We start from the raw sequence: 24,386 nt of genomic DNA on the forward strand, positions 1-24,386 counted from the left end.
TTCCTTTATATCACTTACAAGAGTTGCAATCCCCATTTATCTGTCTAGTCATTTAAGTATTTCTTCCCTATCAGTCCATAATAACTCTTAACACAGGAATCTTTTGCCTTTTATAACAACCCCAGCACCAAGCAAAGTGCCTGTGAATAAATGGAAGAATGAAAGAATGAATACCTAGAAAGGGTCCAACCACTCACTGCAGCATTAGTGAGGCTTGAAAGGAACTAGTAAGAATAAGATGAGTGTGATGACATGTTGACATTTCCTAACCACACAAAACTAAGTTTAATAAAAACAATGGAGATGTGAAAACCTAGGAGAACTGAGCAGGCTACACATCATATGTTTTAACTAAGTTGAAGACTAATCTCAAAATAGAATGTATGATTATGATGCTGAGCCAAGGAGCAGCACATAGCCTTAATGGTGGAAAGAAGTGAGGGTTCTGGATGGAGGCTGAATGGGGAGATGGCATTTTGCCAACCAACGAAATTCTTCCCTGCAGCTATTGAAAACTGCCTACAGCTTCACCACAGGCCTCATGAGAGGATGACCTTCAGCTTGCTGAAACGACCCTGTAATGTGCCTCAAATGTCTACCATAGTGCCTATTAGCTATTTTAAACTCACCATGTGGGGCCCAATAGTTGTGAGTGAAGGTAGGATGAGCAGATGTACTTTAGTCCTAAATAGAAGGGGAGAAAACATACCTGAGAATTTCTGTGGGCAGCCTGGCATTGACAGCTGCTTGGATTAAAGAGGCAACTACACGAGGCGGTAAAATACCAATCACAGTCCAATTGCAGCCTGACAGCTTCGGTCATTCCTAGGAAGGAGTTGGTCTGCTTCTACAAGTATTTGCTGCCTGCCTTCTGGGTTCTTAACAGGATAGTAAATGATGTGGCAGAATCAGAGGTGGGGGTTGAGGCGTAGAGGGAGTGCCTAAAAGCTTACCCTATCATTAAGAAAATAAGACTTGCCAAAACCGGTTTGGCTCAGTGGATAGAGCGTCAGCCTGCGGACTGAAGGGTCCCGGGTTCGATTCCGGTCAAGGGCATGTACCTGGGTTGCGGGCGTATCCCCAGTAGGGGATGTGCAGGAGGCAGCTGATCGATGTTTCTCTCTCTCATCGATGTTTCTAGCTCTCTATCTCTCTCCCTTCCTCCCTGTGAAAAATCAATAAAATATATTTAGAAAAAAAAAGAAAAGAAAAGAAAAGAAGACTTATGAAATAGTTAAATAACAGTTAATTCCGTTTATAAGTACATAAAAAATAAATAGTATTGGAGATGAGAATGAAGTCAACACATTCTCTATCACTTTGCAAAGGTAAACTGAGGTGATATGACCATGAAGAAAGTATATGCATTGAGTTCAAAAAATGAGGGTGGGCAGGTAGGGGGGAGGCATGTTCAGTTTGGGCTCCACTCATTTCTGGCTATGTGATCTCAGAAAAGTAACCTATCCTTTTGGAGACAAATTTTCTCATCTACAATGAGATACAAATTTAATAATAGTATTACTATATATCCTTGCCTTTTGTGATAATTAAATGAAGTATGTGAAAGTTATAAAGTGTAATACAAATAGACATTATTAATCTTCTCAACTGAAAAATAAATATCAAGGATAGGAGATCAGGAATGTTAATAACTTGAATTTTAGGTTTAAATTGCACTGTTTCAAAGTACAATTATGGAACCACTGTGGGTCATAGCTATGTAGCTCTAAAATAGAACCTTAATCTAGGTCTTACATAATCTTGTAAGTGACCATGCAATTTGTCAGGCCCTCAGGACTACTGTTTATCCAGATTTCTATTCTAGGGGAAGGATAGCAGTAAATCATTCAGTGAAATTAAAGGGAGGCACTTATTATGACTTCAAGAACTCATTTAACCATTCCACAAGCAATCCATCCTCTGACAATATGGCTGATTGAAGGAGATGGGTTACAATGCTTTCAAAAGATAAACACAACAACTGAGGCTAGAATTAGATTGTACAGTTTTCAGAGAAGGATATCTTTATTTTTTAAATGGATTATTCTTATGTCTTAAGAATTAAGCACAAGGATCAAGCTCACTGGGAAACTAATGACCACTGGGTCATAAGGAAAAACAAAGTAATGCTACCAAAGTCTCACAAATTTTAAAAAAGAGTCTTTTAATAAGTCAAGTCCAGTGCTGTCGAAAGAACCATTACTTCAATCAGAAGCCTTTCCAATCTAGTCCGAGCTGATTCAGACATGGCATTTAAACTTTGCAAGTGTCAGATATTTTCACCTGAAAATGGGAATAAGAATACCTATCACCTCTCAGGGCTTAGAAATGATTGTTTATTTAAGCACTAGAGGCCCGGTGCACAAAAATTTGTGCACTCGGGGGGGGGAGGGGGGGTCCCTCAGCCCGGCCTGTGGCCTCTCGCAGTCTGGGACTCCTTGGGAGATAACGACCTGCTGGCTTAGGCCTGCTCCCGGGTGGCAGAGGGCAGGCTCAATCCCTAGGTGTAGCTCCTGGTCGGGCTCAAGGCAGGGCTGATTGGGGAGTTGGGGTGCCGCCCCCTGTCATGCACAGAGCAGGGCGGATCGGGAGGTTGCGATGCCACCCCCTATCACGCACAGAGCAGGGCGATCAGGGGGTTGAGGAGCTCCCCCCTGTCACTCACAGAGCAGGGCCGATAGGGGAGTTGGGGCACCGCCCCCTGTCACACACAGAGCAGGGCCCATCAGGGCGTTGGGGAGCTCCCCCCTGCTCCGCTGATCCTGGTGCTGGGAGGCATATTACCCTTTTACTATATAGGATAGAAGCCTGGTGCACGGGTGGGAGCCAGCTGGTTTGCCCTGAAGGGTGTCCTGGATCAGGATGGGGGTCCCGCTTGGGTGCCTGGCCAGCCTAGGTGAGGGGATGATGGCTGTTTGCATCTGGTCACACCCCCTTCAGGGTGGAGGTCCCGCTTGGGTGCCTGGCCAGCCTGGGTGAGGGGCTGAGGGCTGTTTTCAGGCTGGGACTGAAGCTCCCAACTGCTCCTTTTTTCCTTTTTTTTTCTTTTTATTCTGAGCCAGCTTTAGCTCTGAGGCTCCAGCTCTTAGGCCTCCGCTCGTGAAAGCAGGTAACTGGTTTGTTTAGGTTCTACAATTGAAACTGTATCAACTCCAGGTCTGAGATCCTGGCTAGCTGAAAGCTGGTTTCTGGGGTTTTGTTTAGCTTCTATTTTTGTAACTATGTTTCAAACTGCCAGCTCAGAGGCCTGCAGCGGCAGGCAGGGAACGCTGGAGTCCTCCGTCACTGAAGCAAGCAAGCCTCATGTTAGTTTCAAGCTGCCTGGCTGCCGGCTGCCATCTTGGCTGGCAGTTAATTTGCATATTGCCCTGATTAGCCAATGGGAAGGGTAGCGGTCGTACACCAATTACCATGTTTCTCTTTTATTAGACAGGATAGCATTATTATCAACATAAAGATTTTTTTCAAGATCATAGGAATCTATTTATTGCTTAGTATTTGTAGTAATTTGAAAAAAAATGGCCATAATACTTAGCAACTCCCCTCATGAAGAGGTGAAGTCCATTTCTTCTCCTTGTCGCTGGGTTTGGCCATGTGACTTGCTTTGGCCAATGGGACATTAGCAAATTGATTCAGTTGAGGCTTAAAAAGTATGTGTGTGTTGGAGTGGCCCTCCCTAATTGCTTGCAGAGGATACTCCCAGCCTCCTGGAGGATAGAAAACTATGGGAAGAGAGGGTGATTTTCAAATGCAAAGAAACAGATGATTCCAGGTGATGCTTCTATGCCACTACCTACCTCTGATGATGATATGACAATCACTACCATGGTGACAAAATATAGCAAAAGTCAAACTTACATATTACTCACTATGTACTAGAGCAGTGATGGCAAACCTTTTGAGCTCAGCATGTCAGCATTTTGAAAAACCCTAACTTATCTCTGGTGCCGTGTCACATATAGAAATTTTTTGATATTTGCAACCATAGTAAAACAAAGACTTATATTTTTGATATTTATTTTATTTATTTAAATGCCATTTAACAAAGAAAAATCAACCAAAAAAATGAGTTCGTGTGTCACCTCTGACACGTGTGTCATAGGTTCACCATCACTGTACTAGAGGCTGTGTGCAGAGTATCGTAATTAATATTCAAAAAAGCTCCATGAAGTAGATGTGTTTAATGATCCCACTTTACAAATAGGAAAATGAGTTTCAGGGAGTTCATTCATATGTTTAAATGTTAAAGCTAAGATTCAAAGCCAGATTTGTCCGACTCCAAAGCCACTGCTCTTAGTTCTATACTGAAAACTCCTAGGAAGAAGAGGGCAATCACTCATGGTGATAAAACCAAAGCTGCTAATCATGAAAGAAGAGTTCAGGGATATCTTAATCCAGGGCTAAAGAGAAACCTGCCTTTGGTTCTCCAAATAAAGGAGCTTGTTAGGACACATTTATAATATTTGCTTGTGAATGGGATAAGTTGCATGTTTATTACACAGGGCAACACATTATAAGCCCCTAGAATATGCTAAGATTTAAAGACTGAATTTTATAAGACATTTTAATATTAGTGTGCTCTCTTAACAAATGGTTTGCCCCAAATTTAGTTCTCAATCGATAGAATGGGAATAAAACTATGTAATTATTATAAAAGCCGCAGGGACTGGTCAGTTTGAACTTGAGAAGGAAATATGAGGTGTACAGATTGATAAATACCACTACCTTCCAGATGTGTGGACAAGGCTACAACCCCTGCTGCTCCTGCTCACATGCCCTGCTCTCCACAGCAGTCCTTGCTATTAGGTAGGCATTTGTGTCAACTTGTCGATCATTCTCACCTTCATTGTTGACTAAATGTGACAAGAAGTTGAAGACATTTTTTGTTAAAGAATTATTTACTATTAGAATTTGAAGGGACTATTAACATTTTCTAGGATGTTATTTTTTAAAATACATTTTTATTGATTTCAGAGAGGAGGGGAGAAGGAGAGAGAGAGAGATAGAAACATCAGTGATGAGAGGGAATCATTGATTGGGTACCTCCTGCATGCTCCCTACTAGGGATCAAGACTGCAACCCTAACATGTGCCCTTGACCAGAATAGAACCCAGGACCCTTCAGTCCACAGGCCAACGCTTTATCCATGGGACATTAGCCAAAGTAGCTAGGTCTAGGATGTGATTTTTAAATTTTTAAAAATAATTTGGAGAAATTTAATAATTATTCCAATAGAAATTTTATTCAAGATTCTAATAAATAGCATCAACAAAACTAGACTTTTTAAATCAATACATACTGATTTTATAAGTTTGATTATATAATAAGTTTGATCTAATTATAATCAATGACAACAAGGAGGTTGTTTTAGTGAATACAAAATTGGAATTTTTTGAGGAGAATTTAAAGTCACATATCAGCTTCAATATATTATTAATTTGGAGTTTTGTTTGGTTTTGAAGAATAGAGAAAAATCTACATTTCCTAAGACAAGTAACAATTATTTTTTGTTTACTTATTTTGGTAGCAGTTACTTTTACAGAGTATGTTTTGAAATCTTTATACTGAATAACATTCTGCAAATGAAAGGAATAACCTGACAGTACAAATTGAGAAGTTGCCACTTTCCAGTGCCTTCAAAATTGGCATATAATGTAGAATTTGCTGCTTGCGTTTATTTATTTTATTATTATTATTATTTTTTAAGTGTCCTTGATGGTCACTTGTATTAGTTTTTAATTGCTGCTGTAACCCTTATAATAGATCCATCAAGACAATCCCTACATCTCAAGATCCTTAATATAGTCATATCTGAAAATTCATTTTTGCTATATAAAATAACATATTCACAAATTTGGGGGATTAAGATGTGGACATTATTGGGGGCCCTTATTCTACCACAGTCTACATTTTGTCTCCCAAAGATTTACTTCTTTCCCACATGTAAAATACATTCACTCCCATCCCAACATCTCCAAAAGTGTCAACCCATTATAGCATCAACTCAAAATCAAAAAGCTCATCAGCTCAAATTCCCCAATCTCATCAGGGATGGATGAGGCTTAGGCTATTCTTAAGTGAGGTTTGCTTTTAAAATCACAGTTTATTAAATGTTAAAATATACATACACATTATAAATGAGAATTAAGCATGTGTGGATCCCCTAAAATTATCTCAAGGTGGGATTATGCACCTGCAAGTTATATTTTTACAGATCTAAGGAAACCGACCCAAAGTAGGCCAATGAGTTGCCTAAGCCCACATCTCTTCATTGCAGCATTGATTGAATTAGTGACTTTACCATGACATTCTGCAGGCAGCTCCTAGATTTGCTTTATGCATTAACCGTAAGCTAAATAAATTCATTCAACAAATATTTAAGTGCCTACTTGTATCCCAGGCACAATGCTCAATGCTAACAATGTAATAATACAACAATGGGCATGACAGATTCAAGCTCTGCCACAATGACACTTACTATAGTCTAGTGGGAAACACAGATGGAAATCAAAGAGTGACAGAGATGGATAGCTGATCTAATTGGGGGCAGTAGGGAAGACAGCCCCAAGAAATCCAAGTCTGAGCTGAATTCTAAAACCCTTGTGGAAGTTACCCAGTTGGGAAAAAAGAAAAAAGTGTGATGTGGTGTGACTGAGGAGGGAAGCATTTTCCTGGCAGGGAAACAGTGGTTGCCAAGGCCCTGTAGCTGGAGGGGGTATGGCAAGTTGTCTTCTACGGGAATTGTTAGTGCCATGGAGAGAAAAATAAAAAATGTCTGCAGGAGACACTGTGATAACAACATGCACTGAACACTGTGTCCTACATATTGTTCTCAAATGCTTTATAAATAACTGTATTTACTTTTCACACTAACTTCCTGAGGGAAGTGATGTTATCCACATTGACACATGTGGAAGAAGGAAAGGTTAAGCAACATGTCCAATGTAAGAAAGTCATGAAGTCGTGAAGCATATGTCCAACTCTCTCTTATATGGAGGTGGTGTCCCTAGGAGAAGCAGATAACCCAAGTCTGATGTGCATCTTTCTCACACCCTGACTCTTCCAAACAATCCCAGATTTTTTTTCTTTTGTCCAGTTTTAGCAAACATTCATGGAGTTTGCTAACTATGGGCAAAACACTCTCCCAGAGGCTACTGGGAGAAGGCCATTTCCTTATTCTTCAAAGAGAGACGCAGATTGGACACTAACTTTACCTACAGGAATTCAGTTAATAAGCCAGAAATAGAAAATCAGTGAAGCAGGGCTTCAAATGAAATCTTCTAGTAGGCAAATCCCATGGTGTTACTTTGCTGTTTAACTTCTGGCCCCACATTGGTCTAGCAGTAGTTGGGGGAAGGAGTTACAGCCTCCCGCCCCTGGTAAAAAAAAAACCACCACCACCACAACAAACAAAACAAGGGAAAACCAAAAAAACCTCCCCTTATATCTTATCTATTGAATTTTTGCCTAAAACTATTTGATCAAAGTGTTCAATTTGGAAAATAAAAACTAAAAACCTTGCCAAAGCCCTTGCCACAGCACTCAGTATCTTCACGACCTGGCCCTAACTTGTCCAGATTCGTCATGTGTCACGCTCTCCTAAGCACATTTTAGTCTTTACACTATGCAGTACTTTCCAGAGCATGCTCTATGCGCTCTCAAGCCCCACACCTTGGTACAGGCTGTGCCCTTGGCCAGGAATGTCCTCGTCTGATTGTCCTCCTAGGCTTAATCACTACCCCTCACTGCCACACCCAACTTAGTAAGTTTGTTTATAAATTGTATGTTTATTGTAAAATGGATTAGCTTTACTTATAAATATTTAGGGCAAGGTTGTGTTATTGTGAGTGCCCCCTTCAGGCAAAAGACCACTTTTTCATCTTTGAATTTCTAGTGGCTGTCATAAAGGATGTATTTAGTAAATGCTTATTGAATAAATGAATGAAAGATCACACTAAATAAAACACTAAACACCCTTCTATATTTAATTATGTGGTTAAGAAGATGGACTTAAAAGATAGAGTTAAAATGCTCAGGCAGATTCACCCCACCATTTACATGTTACATTGAGCAAGATACCTTAAAATATCCTTGATTTTCTTATCTATTATTGGGACTAATAATAGAATCTATTTTGTGTGCTGTTGAGGGAATTAAATGAATAAATATATAGAAAGTATTTAAAAGAGTTCTGGCAAATAATCACTCCATCAATGTTAGTTACCATTATTATTATTTTGGGCTGAAATATAAAAAAATGTAAGTAGAGGGGTACTTTACTTAAGGACCAAATCAGTTTTAAACACATCCACTATAATATGATCTGATGTCATAGTAACATAATTCTCCTGGTTTTGCCTACCCAGCATCCTTCCCACCCTTTTCTCTAAAAGCTCTCAGGTTTTTCTTGAGGAATCATGTTTCCCAACTCTCAGTTCCTGTGGTAGTTTCCAGGGTTAGCCACCCAACCCAGATGTGGCTGAAGAGAAACAGGATTTAGTTCAGGGCTGGGACATAACCCAAGCTGGGCCACTGATACTCAGACTGGCACCTCTGCAACTGAGGGTAAGGAATTAATTAGAACACGAATCTGCAGGTGGGAAGAAAACAGAGCCCAGAGATGGAGAGAGACACAATTCCTAATCACAGCATGTGACTTCCTGGACCCTGCTGAGTTTTTTTTCTTTTTTTGACTATGCAATAGCCAGGAAATTCTGTTATCAGCTTCACTCAGTTTAGTGGGGCTTTGGTACCACAATTCAAAGTGTCCTGAGTCATGTGATCACCACCGCATCATTGTAAAGGTGAACATTTTGATGTTAACTCATTATCTCATTAAGTCCTACGTGGATTTCAAGGTGTCATTGTAAAAACTAGTTTACACAAGAATTTTTGTCCAGATGAATAAGGGAATTTATCAAAGAATCATAGTATCTTCATACTTGGGGGCCAGAGAGCTGTAAATACAAGACCCTAGAAAGTGCTCCTCTGACTTTGGGGTGCATGGAGCTCTTTGAGAAGCTTATAGAAAAGGCAGGTTCTGGGACTCCACACAAAAGTTCTGCAGCAGTCCCAGGAATCTGAATTTCTCATGCACACCCCAAAGATGCTGATAGTTCAGTGATGCTGGCTGTCCACTTTGAGAAATACCACCCTAGAGGTGTTTGTTTAGAAGTTGTAGGCAAATCTAGAGTACACAAATCCACTGGGAAGGAATCCCCAGAAAGCGACAAAATGCAGAAATTCCCATCATTATTTCAGAAAGTAAAATAACTTCAAAGACAGCCTGAGTTTAAGTACTAATTCTGAAGCAAGTATTAAGAAATTTGGAACTGTGTCAGATCTAAAATGGGAAGGAAATGAGCATTATATCCAGTAATCTCTGTGGCTATTTTCTATAAAATAAAATAAAAAGAAGTGGTATGGAATAAAAATAATAATTTAAGCAATAATTAAAAATTGATTTCAGGCTTATGGCTTTATCAATTTCATTACAATAAATGATAGTAACTCTGCAGTAAATCATTGCAAACAATTAACAAAGACGACCTTTGAGAATTCATCTCAGTTTTTAACAGAGCAGTTATAATGAGCACAATTATAATAATTGGTAAGAAGCTTTTGCAACATTCCATAATACACAAAAGACAACATGGCAAAATGAAATAGATTGTTTTCTGAGGATACCACATGAGTTTCACAAAGGAAATCTTATGTTGACTGTGATGTGTAAGGGGGGTGATACAAAAGTCATTTGATGCTGTATCAGATACCCTGGGAATAAGAAAACCATTTCCAGATGTGTATCCATGTTTGTCTTTGTTAGGGTCAGTGGTTAGATAATGGTCAATGATGTGCCTACATCAGGGCAGCTATCCAGCCCTTTCAACAGGGGTTTCCCAAGGGAATTAAGCCAAAATACTATAAAGCATCCATTGTATGCAATGGATCGACTCTCCTATGCATGAAAATGGCATTAGCTTTGTACCATCCTTGGGAGAACTGAGAAAATGGTCTCTTCAGATCATTTTCTTGTAGGGCTTAGTTGCCCTGTGAAACCCAGTTTAGGAAGGCTAACTGCCACTCTTTAAAAACTAAAAAATATCCTCTGGGATACATAGCTGTGTAACTGTTTTGATCCCAAGCAAAGTGGTCTAGTAAAAGTAAGTGGTTCATCAAGCAATTTAAAGTCTCACAAAATAGAACCAGAAACTAGAAAAGGAATGTCCTGTGCTCTCAGGTCATGCTTTGCGCATCAATATTCAACTCTGTGCACACGTGTGCCCTGAGATTAACGATGTCAGCGGAACTCAACTGCAGTTCCACAGAACCACACAATAAAACTTTACAGCACAAATGTCTTGGACTCCATCCACAACCATGAGCTGCTGAACTGCCACGTGCATTGCATTATGTGCAGATCCTATTCACTCCAAGGAAAATACAGTGGTAGGACTTCAGCGGAATAACGAAATAAATTTTCATTTGTTCTGTACTGGGATAGAAGGTTCACACATTTATAAATGGGTTTCTATGTGGAGACTGATCATATGTGATCTTGATTTTTGTGTCAGACCCTGCTAACTGACCATACCAGTATCCATTCTCCCTTCATTCCTGGCTAGTAGAACCCAGATTTCTAACTGCACACATTGGTAGAATGAAAGACTACATCTACCAGCTTCCATGCAGCTAGGTATACCCAATGAATGTAAAACTAAGTGGAAATATTGTATGTAAGTAGAAAATATTTCACTGGAAGGGGTTCTCTTCTTTACCCTTCAGCTATCAACCCCTCCCCCTCTTCTGCCTGGCAAAGAATGTGATCAATGGAAATCTGACAACCATCTTGAACCATGGACGTGACCTTAAGTGTGGAAGCCATGCAGAATGATGGAGTAGAGAGATAAAACCATCCTTCTACTCCACCACATTGCTGCCCTCCATCCCTGGGCTGTCAATTCCGGACTCCTTTAACACAAGAGAGCAAGACACTTCCGTCATGCATAGGCCTCTGTTATCTTGAGTTTTCTGTTTCAAGTGGCAGAACCTAAACCTAATTAGTATAATTTGCATGCAGTTTCTTATTCAGCAAAGGCAAGGTGAATTAAGAAACTAATTTGGATTAAATATTTGAACTGGTTTGCAACTTCTGAAATTGGAATGATGTACTTAGGACAAATAAAAGGAAGTACTACTTTATCTAAGTGCTAATAGGCATATGAAAACAACTTTTTTACTGGTTATAAATGTATATAATTTAAAGAGGAATTCAGATCAATAATAAGTAAAGAAAAGAAATCAGTACAATGTGTGGTATAAATGAAAATTAGTGAAATTAGTATTATGGTAGAGAGCATACCATATAATATATACTATCAAAAATAACAAGCCAGAAAAGGTATAAATTGAAGTGTGACATGTAGACATCCATGTGCCCCTTTTAATTTGTATATTGGTTCTTGAGACCATTATGTGACCAATTCATTCTATATGTAGTTACATTAAATAATCCACTTCTCGGCCGATGGAAGACTTTGGTCTTTTAGCTTTTATGTATAGCAGACAAACATCTTAGAAAAATCCCCAGGACAATAGAAAATTATTAACATGCTTTTGATGTCCAGTGAGTCCTTTCAAGTCTGATTTTCACTCTGTACTCTTGAAAAGACATTAACATATTTTAAGTGGACTCAGCAAAAAGGAATGAAAGCACAAGATTGTATTTCAAATAAAGTCTATTCCTTAGATTGTTTTTGATCATCCAGGCAGAAATTTCATGTCAGTCTTGCTCTAAATAATGATAAGAATTTGTGGTTATTATGATTATTTGTTCAACAATATTTGAGGGAGGAAATATTAATGTTAAATATCCCACTAGGAGATGAGAGCTACCCAAACTCTTGTCAATTCCAGTGTTAGGTGGACCTCTGGGAAAGTGTTAAAACCCATCACTTCTGTGTAATCTCCATAATATTCTTTTAATACCTGCAAATCCGTGTTCTGTTTTCATATGCAAATATCTTTTATTATGGTTATGTAAATTATCAGTGCACATTATTTATTCTTCACTCTAACAACATAAGGCAGCGTGCAGATATCTAATTTAGAGTGATTTACTCATTGTCTTCTCGATCAGCTGTTGGATACTCTTACTTCTTTATGTGAAGCACAAGTGGGAAAAGATTTTAGATGTTTAAAAGGATTCTATTTCTAAAAAATATTTTTTTCTATCCCTAATTTCTCTATCACAAATATATACATACGATTGAGATGGCAAGAGAAAGATACATTACCCCTGTGACGTCCATAACTTTAATGGCTGCAAGCTGGCCTGTTTTGACATGGCGGCCCTGTATGAAAAAGATAAAATAAAAAGGATTTTAGTTCTGATGAGCAATATTATCATTCAGTTCCAACCGTAAAGAACAATATTACCTAGATTAATGTTACAGAATGCCAGTGGGGAAGACACACACACACACACACACACACACACACACACACATCTTAAATGCTTTGAGATCAATTTCTATTTAGTGTTTATTTTGTAGAACATCTCCATCACTTTGTCTTTTGGGCTTATTTTCACACTGGTTGTCAAGTTAAATAAAAAAGGCAATGCTGAATAATTTGGTCTACCTCCCCTCCAAAGTGTTAGATGAGGGCTTGTGTGAGAGTGGATTTATGTGGCAGGGGAGCTAGACATGACTGGAGGAGACAGTATTTCCTCTGTCCAAAAATAGTCACTACGTGAAGAAACCTTAGTTTCCTTGATAATTAAAGCATCTTGTAATGGTCTCAATTGGTTGTTGGTGCTTCCATTTTAGTAACTGCTATAATGTCACTGACGGTAACCATGGAAAAGACAGTATCCTAGTTCTCCATTTTAAATTTCACTTCTAAGCTGAAATAAGAGTTCCCGATGAGTCTGACAGGTGACTGAATAATACAGTTCTGGGATGGCAGCTTCAGCTACACTGAGATCCTGAAGATGGAACAATTAGCAGGCTCAGCTCAGTCCCAGGCAACGGCATCCCCAGCGCCCGGCAATAGGAGGGCAGCTGAGCTGTCAACCGTGGAAGGGAGAGGGCCCCGAAGGAGGCTGCCCGGCTTGAGTGGCTTTTTACCCGGCTTGAGTGGCTTTTTACATCACTGGAGAATGTCAAACCTAATTAGGATCCAGACTGAGGCAGACTTTGAGGACTGGCCAGGAGTTAGCTGACCCAAAGATCACTAGAAACCAGAGACACAGCCATTGCTGAGACAGGGTTTAGAGAAGCAACTTCATAAAATCACAAATAAATTGCACAGGAAAAGCCCGTCAGGTGTTTCATCCAATACCCTTCTTTCAGAGGGAGGCTGAAACTCACAACTAATAAGGACCTAAAACCCAGGACACTTGCCCTGCTTCTGCCCTCCAGGTCCTGAATTGAAAATTCTTATGATGAAAATGTAAAAATTATTTTTAAGCAAACTTTCTTTTCATATTTTACTTGAGTTAAACAACGAGACACTCATCTCTCATGTAGTATTTTGTTAATTTTTTTTAAGTTTGAGGACAAAGGAAGATGTTATTAAAGGAGAAATTTGAAGTGAAAATGTAATATTGCTCCTAATTTTAAGTTACTTCCACTTATGAGAGCAATGAAAAATATAAACCTAGACTCCATCTCAGTTTGGATCTAAAAATACACATTCAACCAAGGACTAAAAATTAAATTCTGGGTGGAATATTTTAAAGCAGTGGTTCTCAACCTTTCTAATGCTGCAACCCTTTCATACAGTTCCTCATATTGTGGTGACCCCTAACCATAAAATTATTTTCGTTGTTACTTCATAACTGTAATTTTGCTACTGTTATGAATCATAATGTAAATATCTGATATGCAGGATGTACTTAGGCAACCTCTGTGAAAGGGTCATTCGACCCCCAAAGGGGTCGCGAACCACTACTTTAAAGGGAGACAAAGGGTTACATTTTCCCCACAAAAAGTAGAAGAAAAAAATCCTGTCAGATTGCAGTTGCTGAGTCATTTCTTAATAAAAGAATGAAGTAAGATTTTCTTCTTCTGAAATAACAACAATAACAAAAATAACAGACTAAATCTAGAAAAACAAAACTGAAATTCCAGTAGCTCCCAAAGCCTTATGTCAAGCATCTCCTCAAGAGTAAAAGGCTCATCCACAAGGAAAGAGGAAGAAAGCACAGCAAACTGGAGAAAGCAGAGGCGGTGGGGTCACTCAGCTGGCGGGCTCAGGCCAGCCTGGTCCCCTGAGCCCCTTCTTCCTTTCTTCTACCTCGTGTTTGAGGTAAAGAACTGAGCTGATGCTTGTTCCTTACAGAATAACTCAACATCAAGGTGAAATCTAAATCACTCAAGGATATAGCACTCTACCCCTTTACCTCCTCCCTAAAATGAATGCAAGAGAAAGAACAATGGTTTTGTCATGAAATAGCCATGTGAGCCTGGGCTTTGTTATAGCTGTTATTTATTTTCTAAAGAACAGCAAGATGGCTTTAGAGCTGCTAGCCTGAGGCTAGCCTGGAAGAAAGAGTATTTTCATTTCTAGGTCACTGAAATTCATCTGTTTCCAGCCGACCACATGAGCAAACGGGGTTGTGGAAAATGCAGACATTCCACCCACTATCTCCTTCCTCTGTCCAAGGACTCACATCGGGTAGAATGTTAAGAGTTCCTCATGCTTAGCTTAGATTAGATCTAGCCTTTATTGAGGAAGATTTCTTCCATTTTCTAATTGCAGGTGATGGGCTTAGTTTCATGTTTCCACAGCATTCTACATGAATGCAACTGATCATACCCAATATTGTGATTTTCAAAATGTGCATCTCAAGAACCATGAAAATAAACTCAAATAGAAAAAAAAAATCACAATGTGAACATGTAGCAGTGGCAGTTGTTGTATGGATCGAATGTTACAGTACATCTGTCTGTCTGTCTGTCTACTACCCATCCATCCATTCATCCAACCTTCCTTCCTTCCTTCCATCTATAATCGATGCTGTAGTACACCATTCAGATGTAATACTGAAGTGCCCTACAGCTGTCAGTCAAAGCCCTTTTTGCTCATTGGCCTCAGCCAAAAGAGTACCTGCTCAAAGCCACGCTCCCTCCTACAGAGAACAGAATCCAATGACAGCAATATAAAGGTCCAGACCTTTTGGCTTAAAGTAGGACAATTCTGAAGGGCCATCTCAGCGCCTGCCCACTCCAACGTATGACTGAGGTCTTTGCTGAGACTGCACTGCAGTTAAGCTCTTTCCTTTGTACAATCCCACATTCTTCACAGGTGTAGATCCTAAGAACACTCCACAGGAAAATTCCTCCATATAAATCGCCAAATCAGGATATGTTCCAGAGGAACCCTCCCTCAGACCGTTGGTTCCAGGAGTGACCCTTATCCCTGGCGGCGGGTGGCTTATTGACTGCTCCTGACATACTGTAGCTGTGCCACTGTCAAATGTTCGCTAGTGGGGAACAGGAGTAGGATACAGGTGCCAGAGAGCATACTGGTGAGTCCAGTGTTTCATACTTTTAAGAGTGGAAACAGTACTTTTTTTAAAAAAGGAATCAGATAGCTTTTACCGAGAAACACTTATGTACTGGAGAAAGACAATGAAAAGCTAAGGGTGATGAGTCACCAACTGAAGGCAATGTGTGAAAATCATAAGGGAGATGAGGTTAAATCCTGAGATCTGTGCACTGTCTTCAGTCAAGATGGGAACATCACACCTGTAGGCTCAGTGTGTTCATTCCAAGTTTCAGAGTCTCATTCCTTCCCAATCAGACTGAAGTTGAGGGTTATACCTCTTACTCTACCCTGGTAATTAATTCCTGGGTCTGGTCCTCAGCTTTTTCTACTCTCTGGCTTCAGAGGATACAGGTCTTTTGTTATCTATCCAGGCAGCAGTCAAGCTTGAGAAAGTCATGTTGAGCTCAGACATCTCAGGAATGAGGGTCTGGGTCCTTCCAACAAGACTACCATCTAGATCAGCAAAGATGCGAACCAAGATTGGGGCAGGGGTGGGGGGTGGGTGTAAAATGAGGAGGAAGAAGATGATAAGCATCAGTTCCAACCATTAGACATTATGTAATGGCGAGAGCTTATAACTTTGCCTAGGAAAAGAGATCAGCCAGAATCCTGGAGGAGCTGTTTCCAGAACTTACTATACAAAGCAAGAAGACCCAAGTAACACAAGTGACTGACTGTAGTATACATCTGTAATATGCACCCCCCATCCCTCCTTCAGGAATGAGGTTCTCTGAGTCTCTCTCCAGGAATTTACTTTAGCCAAACACAGCAGCTGGACCCAAAGGCACGCTCCCTGCCTAAATTAATGCCCTTTGTCTGGAGGCAGCAAGTGGGCAATGACTGGTTGGTGTAGGAATATAAAAGCCTACACCCCTTATATCAAAGTGGAATAATGTTGAAGGGCGATTCCAGCTCCAGAGCTCCCTTTCTGGGTTTGCTTGGGGCTTTGTAGCTGCATTCAACTCCTTCCACTGCCCAAATCTGTCTTCGCTCTCTCACGGGTGTTGATACAGAGAACACTCCCCAAAAGACACCTAGCAGCAAATATCTGTCCTCAGAATCTGTTCCCTAGGGAACTCAATCAAAGACTCTATCTATGCATCTACCCACTTACCTGCCTACCTACCTACCTATATATTAGTATGTGTATTCTTAATACTAATGTAAAAGAATATATTTCTTACTGCATATGGGGTAAAAATTTTAAGAAAAGCTCTGACCTAAAAGATGAAGATAATAAATTAGGTCAAGCATTGGGAAGTATACTCCAGATTAAAAAAAACAACAACCAGCATGTTCAAAGGTCCTGTTGTGTAGTTACTAGAGCATTTGAGTAATTAAAAGCAAGGCCAGTATGGCTGGAGTAGAGAGTAAGTGTCTAACAAGGACTTCACAGACCACTTTGAGAAGGTCTGTCTTTATCCTAAGACCAATGGGCAGCCGCTGAAAGGTTTGAAGCAACGGTGTAGAGTGCTCAAGTCTGCATTTTGAAAAGATTGTTCTAGGGCAGTGATGGCGAACCTTTTTTTAAAAAAATATATATTTTATTGATTTTCTACACAGAGGAAGGGAGAGGGTTGGAGAGCCAGAAACATCGATGAGAGAGAAACATCGATCAGCTGCCTCCTGCATACCCCCCACTGGGAGTGTGCCTGCAACCATGGTACATGCCCTTGACCGAAATCGAACTTTCAGTCTGCAGGCCAACGCTCCATCCACTGAGCCAAACCAGTCAGGGTAATGGCGAACCTTTTGAACTCAGCGTGTCAGCATTTTGAAAAACCCTAACTTAACTCTGGTGTCGTGTCACATATAGAATTTTTTTGATAATTGCAACCATAGTAAAACAAAGTCTTATATTTTTGATATTTATTTTATATATTTAAATGCCATTTAACAAAGAAAAATCAACCAAAAAAATGAGTTCGCGTGTTACCTCTGACACGTGTGTCATAGGTTCACCATCACTGTTCTAGGGGCAAGGCATACAACAGAGGAAATCAGAAAAGATGATGGAAAAATAACAATTATAATGCTACTTAGTAATTCATTTGAGATATGATGGCGACTTGGACTGGGATGGAAGTTACAAAGAAGGTGAGTAGTAGAGAGTCAAAAAGAGATATTCAGGAGGTCAAATCAACAAGATTTGGGAGTGAGTCAGATATATATTGACCCCACATTTCCCACAATGGCTGACACAGCAGGTACTTGATAAATAATTGCTAGATAACAGATTGAATAAAGTAGTGAGATTTGAGGGTTGTATTCAGGTTCTTGGTCAATACCGTCCATATGTCTACATCAGTTTCTCCCATCCCCACCCACTGCTCACATTTCTATCTAGCCACAAAGTATAGAGCAGCAGATGAGCTGGAGTGGTAAGCAGGAATTCCAGTCATTTCACCCAAAATAAGTTGGAAGATTAATTTAGTGAAGTTCCTTTAAATTTTACAGAGACTTTAATTTACCTCTCCACAGATCACAGAGAAACTAGAAATTGGTTTTAGCTTTTTCCTCCTGAACTGTAATGATGATGGAGGTGAACTCTGGTTTTCCGCTCACAGTGAAGATTAAAGCATAGTTAAGATACCTCTTTGGACACCTTCAGGAATGCGACCTTTCTTTGATACAACTTATCTTGAGGCAAAGAGGTAGACCAGACAACTTTATGAAAAGACTCCAAAAATCTGTATAATCCAAGAGCATGGATTTCACAGACTATATTTGGCCCAGTGTCTACTCCTAGGGTTTTCCCAGGTTAAATGAGGCCTCTCTTTTTCTTTGGCCTGCATGTGCCATTCATTGGTAGCTTAAAAAACATCCTCCTCTCCATGGAGGCGGAGCTGTGACCCAGACATCCCTGCTCCCAAACGTGGCAAAGATGAAGGAAGGAACCTATACAGGGCAGTTCCCCAGCAACCGCTCTCCATCGCAACACCACGCTCTGCGAATTCCTCTGCTTGGCACCTCTGAGAGCAGAAAATGGATTGTTTTCAAGATCCGTCAGAGCTGGCCCCTCTGCGAACGGAGGCTTCTCACAGACACAGGGTGTGGAAGAAAAGACAGCGCTTCGTTTTTCTTTGTTAGAAACTAGGATTCCTCCATCTTCGTGGCTGCCAGTTTGGCTCCGTTTATAAATCAAAATGGATGATTACAGGGGGGGAAAAATCAAATAGCCACAATTTTTAGCAGACAATAGTTAATGTATGCAGAGTCTGTGGCAGGCAGCCTGCTGCCTGTACCCAGGAAAGGCACGCACAGATGAAGCGACAGCAGTGACGAGGCAGGCAGGCTTGTGGGGTGACGAGAGCTCAAAAAAGTAGCAGACCCAGTCTCTTGGCCATGGCCTTGAGCCAAGAACACATTTCTCAGTAACCTTCTCTCCCAACCCCTAAAATGAGCGCAAAACCAAAGATCTTATTACTATTAGTTTATGCCACAGAGTAAGCGCAATTATTCGTGGTTTTTGGACATTAAATTCTGGAAGGACTAAGCACTCAAAATGTTGGGGTTTACAGGATGGGGGTGGCATATGTGCATCCAGCCAACTCCTCAGCTGTCCCCAGTATTCCACCTCTCCCCAGCTGCCACAGCAGCCTTCCCTATCCGGAGTCAGGGGATTTAGATGGCATTCAAAAGCCCTGATCCCCCACACCCGGCCAGGATGAAGTGTATTCACAACGTGAGTAAAGGAAAAAGAGTTACTATATGTGGTGAATTTTTCTCAGAAAGCCAGAGGTATTCAATTTAGGCGGACTTCTTAGTGTTTGTTCTTTCTTTCGCGTTAAAATGGCCATGAACTAAATGTTCACATGGCTTTGGAACACTAAAACCCCTCCAAGGCGGGAGTTTGTTTAGTCCTCTGACATTGCCGAGAAGAGCATCTTGCAGAGAGTAGGCGCTAAGTCACACTGGGAAGCAGGATGCTCCCAGGCCTAGCGGACCTTGTGAGCTGCCCCCCAGCACAGTGCGCAGAACGACTCCAGCGATCCATGGTAACCTGGGAGAAGCCTGGGAGAATTGGGGGAAATACCTGCTAAAAAGTGGCAGAAAGCTTTTCTTTTAGGAAAAGTGAGACTATGAGAAAGGCTCCCAGTTTCATAACGGAGGAAGAAGCCACATGGGCTGATGTGCGTGTTTTGCTCAAGAAGGCTTTGTTTTTGGTGTGTTTTCCCAGTGTTAACTAACACACTGGCCCATGGGAGTGAGCCTTGGAGACTAGAGCGGACCCTGGTATTCTGCGTTTTATAACTTCACGGTTTATCTGAGGAAAAGTTCAGGGAGAGAAAGAGACAATGAGAACAGCAAGGCCCAGACACTGCCCTGCTGTAGTTCCTCCATCTTGGTCTCCCCTTTTCCAGAGAATAGTCACCAAGGCAGGACAGAGCCCACTGTTCTTGGGAAAGGGCAGCCCATTTTTTCTAGGTTTCAAATCAATAGCTCCCTCTCTAAGGCCTATTTTATGAGGCAACCCTGTCTTCCCCTCGGGACCTCTGGCAGACCCTTTGCTCACTTCCTCCCGCCTCCAAGCTGCAGATTAAAAAGATATACTATGTCTTCCCTCCAGGCCGCATAGGTTTGTCAATTACAGTCTGACAGTACCCCCCCACCCCCCACCCCCGAGATTTACAGCACGTGGTCAGGGGTGGGAGGGGCTGGCTTTGCACCAGGAGGCACCATAGGCATCACGGGGGTGGGCAGAGATAAATAATAATAACGAAAAGACAGTGCTGCATTTTATTTCACCTAATTTACGGCTTCAATAGGAAGCCAGTCCACCCACAGCGCTGTCCGAGTCACTTAATAACAGAACATCTGTGGCAGCAGCAAGAGCAGGCCTGGAAGTGCAGAGCTGTGCGGGAAGAGAAAGGACCAAGCCGGTGTGGTGGGGAAACAAAGGGACAGGACGACAGTGTTCCCAGCTATCACTCTTGGGGTGGCAGGAACACAAACAGGGACCCTTCTGACTCTCTCTCAGGGCTGTGGATGAATAAAACCCTCTCCCAGCGTTCTCAAACCTCCAGGAGTTTTAATTAAAACAAAGGAAATGTCAGCAGGAGAAGCGAAGGAGTATAATTAGGACCCACCAAATCTAAAGCAATAAGGGGGGGAAGATGAGGCATGAAAGGCAAGCTTTCATGTTCTTACTGAATCCCTGCTCTGTTACTGACACAAAAATCAATTTCAATAGGCTTTAGCTGTATCTGAGCAGGAACAGAAAGGACAGATGAAATTCAGTGAGCAATTTACTGGAGTCATAATGATTCCCACGGAAAAAAAAAGGCTACAATGAACACCCCAACCAAATGCCTCCTCTGTCAGAACTCTGTAAGAATGTGTGTGTGTGTGTGTGTGTGTGTGTGTGTGTGTGTGTAGATATATAGCAGTAGATGTAGATATAGCAATAGATATACATGTAGATGCAGATATAAATTTAGGGGGTGGAATTTTAAACAGTTATATATGTTTTATCTTTTAAAAATGTGGTTAAACTCTCTAGCTCACACCCTTAAAAAGGAAATTTTGGCCCCGCCCTCAGGAGACATTTGGGGATATTCAGAGACATTTGTTGAATGTCACAACTTGCTACTGATGTGGGCAGAGGCCAGAGATACTACTAAACCTTCTGCAATGCACCGGACATTCCTCTCCCCCAACAAGGCATTATTGGACCCAAAATGTCAACGGGGCCAAGATTGACAAACCCTGATTTAAAAAAAAAATTGACATTTAATAGGTGCTCCTTGAATGTTGGATTCTAACAAGTGTCGTATTCCTCACAGGCCCTAAGGTCACAAGATCAAACATAAGGCCTGGCCCTACGATGTCCCAGTGAACAGTGTGAGGGAGATGGAGATGACATTGTTCCTTCTTTGCTTAGCGGCATTTACAGTATTTCTCAAATTCCAACCCCCACGACATTTTAGAACACAGGTAGGCCCAATAGCCCCTGAGACCACTTTCCACCCAGCTTGTGTATGTGTAAAGGCCAATTCCAAGATCTCCATTGTCTCCCAATGAAGCATCATTCTCTACATTTAAAAAAAAGCTGATGAGGTAGTATTGGGGTTAAATAGAATTTGGTGTTTGATAGTTGATACAAGCTATATTTTTGCTAATTATATCAGTTTTGGAAAGATACCCTATTTTCATTTCTCAACCATTTTCAGGTCTTCTCCACAACTCTTCATACTGCACGTTCTTTCCCTCTTCTCAAAGTTTACGGTAGTTTTTAACCAGTGGCAGCTCCATTCAGGAATACATTATTATGTTTGAGTAAAATATAAATTATGATAAAACTATCCTTAAAACAAAAAGGTCAATTATATAAGAATAAAGGTGTTTTCCTTGATCCAACATAAGTTCTTCAAAGGAAGTGATAGAGGAATCTTTCTATTGTTGTACTTGATCTCTTTCCAAGAATTAAGGAAAGTAGAATGCAAGTGTTTGGGGTTTTTTGGGAAAAAATAAGATAAGCAACATTATATTAGTGACAGCCATTCACTGCCTTTTAGGTCTTTGAGGATGAAAGAACTCAAGTTTCTTCAAGGTGGTCAACAATAGCATCCAGATATGGATCCGCCACAGTGTCTGAGAGGAATGAGGAGGGCACAGTAATGGCTCCACCTGCAATAGCGGAAGGGCCGGATCTCCACACAGGCTACGGATCTCCCTCCGCCCAACAGGAGTCTTCTGTGTCAGCACAGGCTGCATCAGCAGTTGTGCTTTCCAAGCGAAGGCCTGCAAATCCTTCTTTGGGTAGGAGGGCGAGAGGACAAAAAGGACATTTGTTTTGTAAATGCAGAACAGCTCTTCCATATTCATAATCTTTCAAAGTGGTAGCCAGCATGGACTCCAGCAATGTGTCAGCAACACATCCATCCCTGGGAAGCTAGTGGCTGAGAGTAAGTACTCCTGTGCCTCTGAGAAACCTGTGACCTCCCCCAGCAATAATGCTGAGAACACTTTTGTCTGAAATCTTGGGGGAGGGGAAGTGGGAGAAATATGATGACACCCTGAGAAAAAAGTGAGAACTCTTTTAAGTAAATATGACATACCCGGAGCTCTGGGCAGGCCAGACCGGGTGGGTAGCTGACTAGTTAGCAAATGCATTGATTTGCAGCTAAATTTAGCTGCAATTCAACTGTGACCTGTCAGGTAGCTTTCTCTCAAGGAGGGCTAGGTTTCCCTGACTCCAGTGAAATTCTTCACTCCCACCACATTTTCCTGATGGATGAGGGACTTTGAGAAGGGCAAGGTGAGCACCTTGCTGACTTGTCTGACAACCTTCTCTTCTCAAGCAGGGGTTGATTATATATATATATATATATATATATATATATATATATATATATATTCTTTATTAATATATATACACACACACATATATAAACACATCCTATATAATAAAAGGCTAATATGCAAATTGTCCCCACAGGAGTTTGACTGACTGGGAGTTCGACCTCTCACTATGACTTGCACTGATCACCAGGGGGCGGCACCAAAAGAAGGAAGGCCCTGGCCAGCTGCTAGGGGAAGGAAGGTCCCAATCAGCCCTGGGCCGGCCAGGCCTAGGGACCCTACCCGTGCACAAATTTCATGCACCGTGCCTCTAGTGTGTGTGTGTGTGTGTGTGTGTGTGTGTGTGTGTGTGTATGTGCGTATATATAAAAATCTATCTGTATAGATACATAGATCTATCTTTATCTATCTATGCCCATGAACATGTCCACGTCCATGTACATATTTATCTATATTCAGGTACTGTGTCTTTCTCCCTTTCCTCCAATATGCATTTACACTTCTCTTCCTTCTTCTCCACTTGCTCACTAGCTTCCTTCAGATCTTGACTTAAAAGTCACTTTCTCCTGGAGTCCTTTCCTGGCTCACCTTCTCTAAAGTTTCAACTCTGCTCTATTTCTCACTATTCTCTTCCTTCCTTGCTTGACTGTATCATCTAACACATTACAGGATTTATGTATGTATGTATGTATGTATGTATGTATGTATGTATCGTGTGTACTGGATATCTCTTGCTCCAGAATGGGGGTGTCCTGAGGGTAGGCACTTCCCTTTGCTCTGTTCAGTCCTCTGTCTGCAGGAGCAGCGCAGGGCCTGCACTCAAGCAATCTGTGTGGTGAGAATGAGTTCCCAACTGCTTTGTGGAAACACTTTTCAAGTCCCTCTGTCTCTTTCGTAAAATTCACAGCATTTCTTATTTGAAGGCAACAAGTACCTTCATCAAATGAGGAAATTGGGTTTCAGAGAAGCAAGTATTTTGCAGGTATATTTTCCTTTCAGATTGACCTTACATATAAGTAAACCAAGCAAGGATGCCTCAGCTCCCTCTTTTTTGTTCTATTTAAAATTCTTCTAAAGCCTAAAGGACAAAGAACAGGGCTATACATTTAAATGCCTGGTAGAGTATATTTTAACTAGGAAGATTTATTTGCATAACTATATATAATTGTTTTTATGCTATATTTTTTACAATTGACATTCAATATTATTTTATATTAGTTTCAGGTGTGGCTAGTAGTTAGATACTCGTGTTTTATTTAGATAGATATTAGCCACATGGCCTGACAAGTTATATAATACAGAGTACTGAAAAGCTGCAGCTAACAACAACCAACAGATCAACCTTACAGGTAGCAATTAATGATGAAGCTGTGTTTTTCAAACCAAAGAGAACATTTGATAACTTTTCCTTGATACAAAAATAAAAAGAGGGAGTTAGCATCTTTGCCTAACCTTTCAGAACTAAGGTCACCTGCACAAAAGAATGAAGAATTGCCTTTCTTCCTCATTTTCATCTGTGGAGTAGT

At 40.9% G+C, this 24,386-nt stretch overlaps 1 protein-coding gene across 9 annotated transcripts in view; it reads right to left on the bottom strand.

The window, feature by feature from the left end:
• Positions 1 to 24,386, bottom strand: part of TNIK (TRAF2 and NCK interacting kinase) — a 344,036-nt gene that overhangs the window by 137,525 nt on the left and 182,125 nt on the right. For all 9 annotated transcript variants that reach the window (XM_081085916.1, XM_081085915.1, XM_081085912.1 and 6 more), the window contains exon 3: positions 12,297 to 12,353. In XM_081085916.1, the coding sequence (XP_080942042.1) occupies positions 12,297 to 12,353 (57 nt within the window). The remainder of the gene's footprint in view (positions 1 to 12,296; positions 12,354 to 24,386) is intronic.

Source organism: Myotis nattereri (genome assembly GCF_964212035.1).
Source record: "Myotis nattereri genome assembly, chromosome: 3".
Lineage (NCBI taxonomy): Eukaryota > Metazoa > Chordata > Mammalia > Chiroptera > Vespertilionidae > Myotis > Myotis nattereri.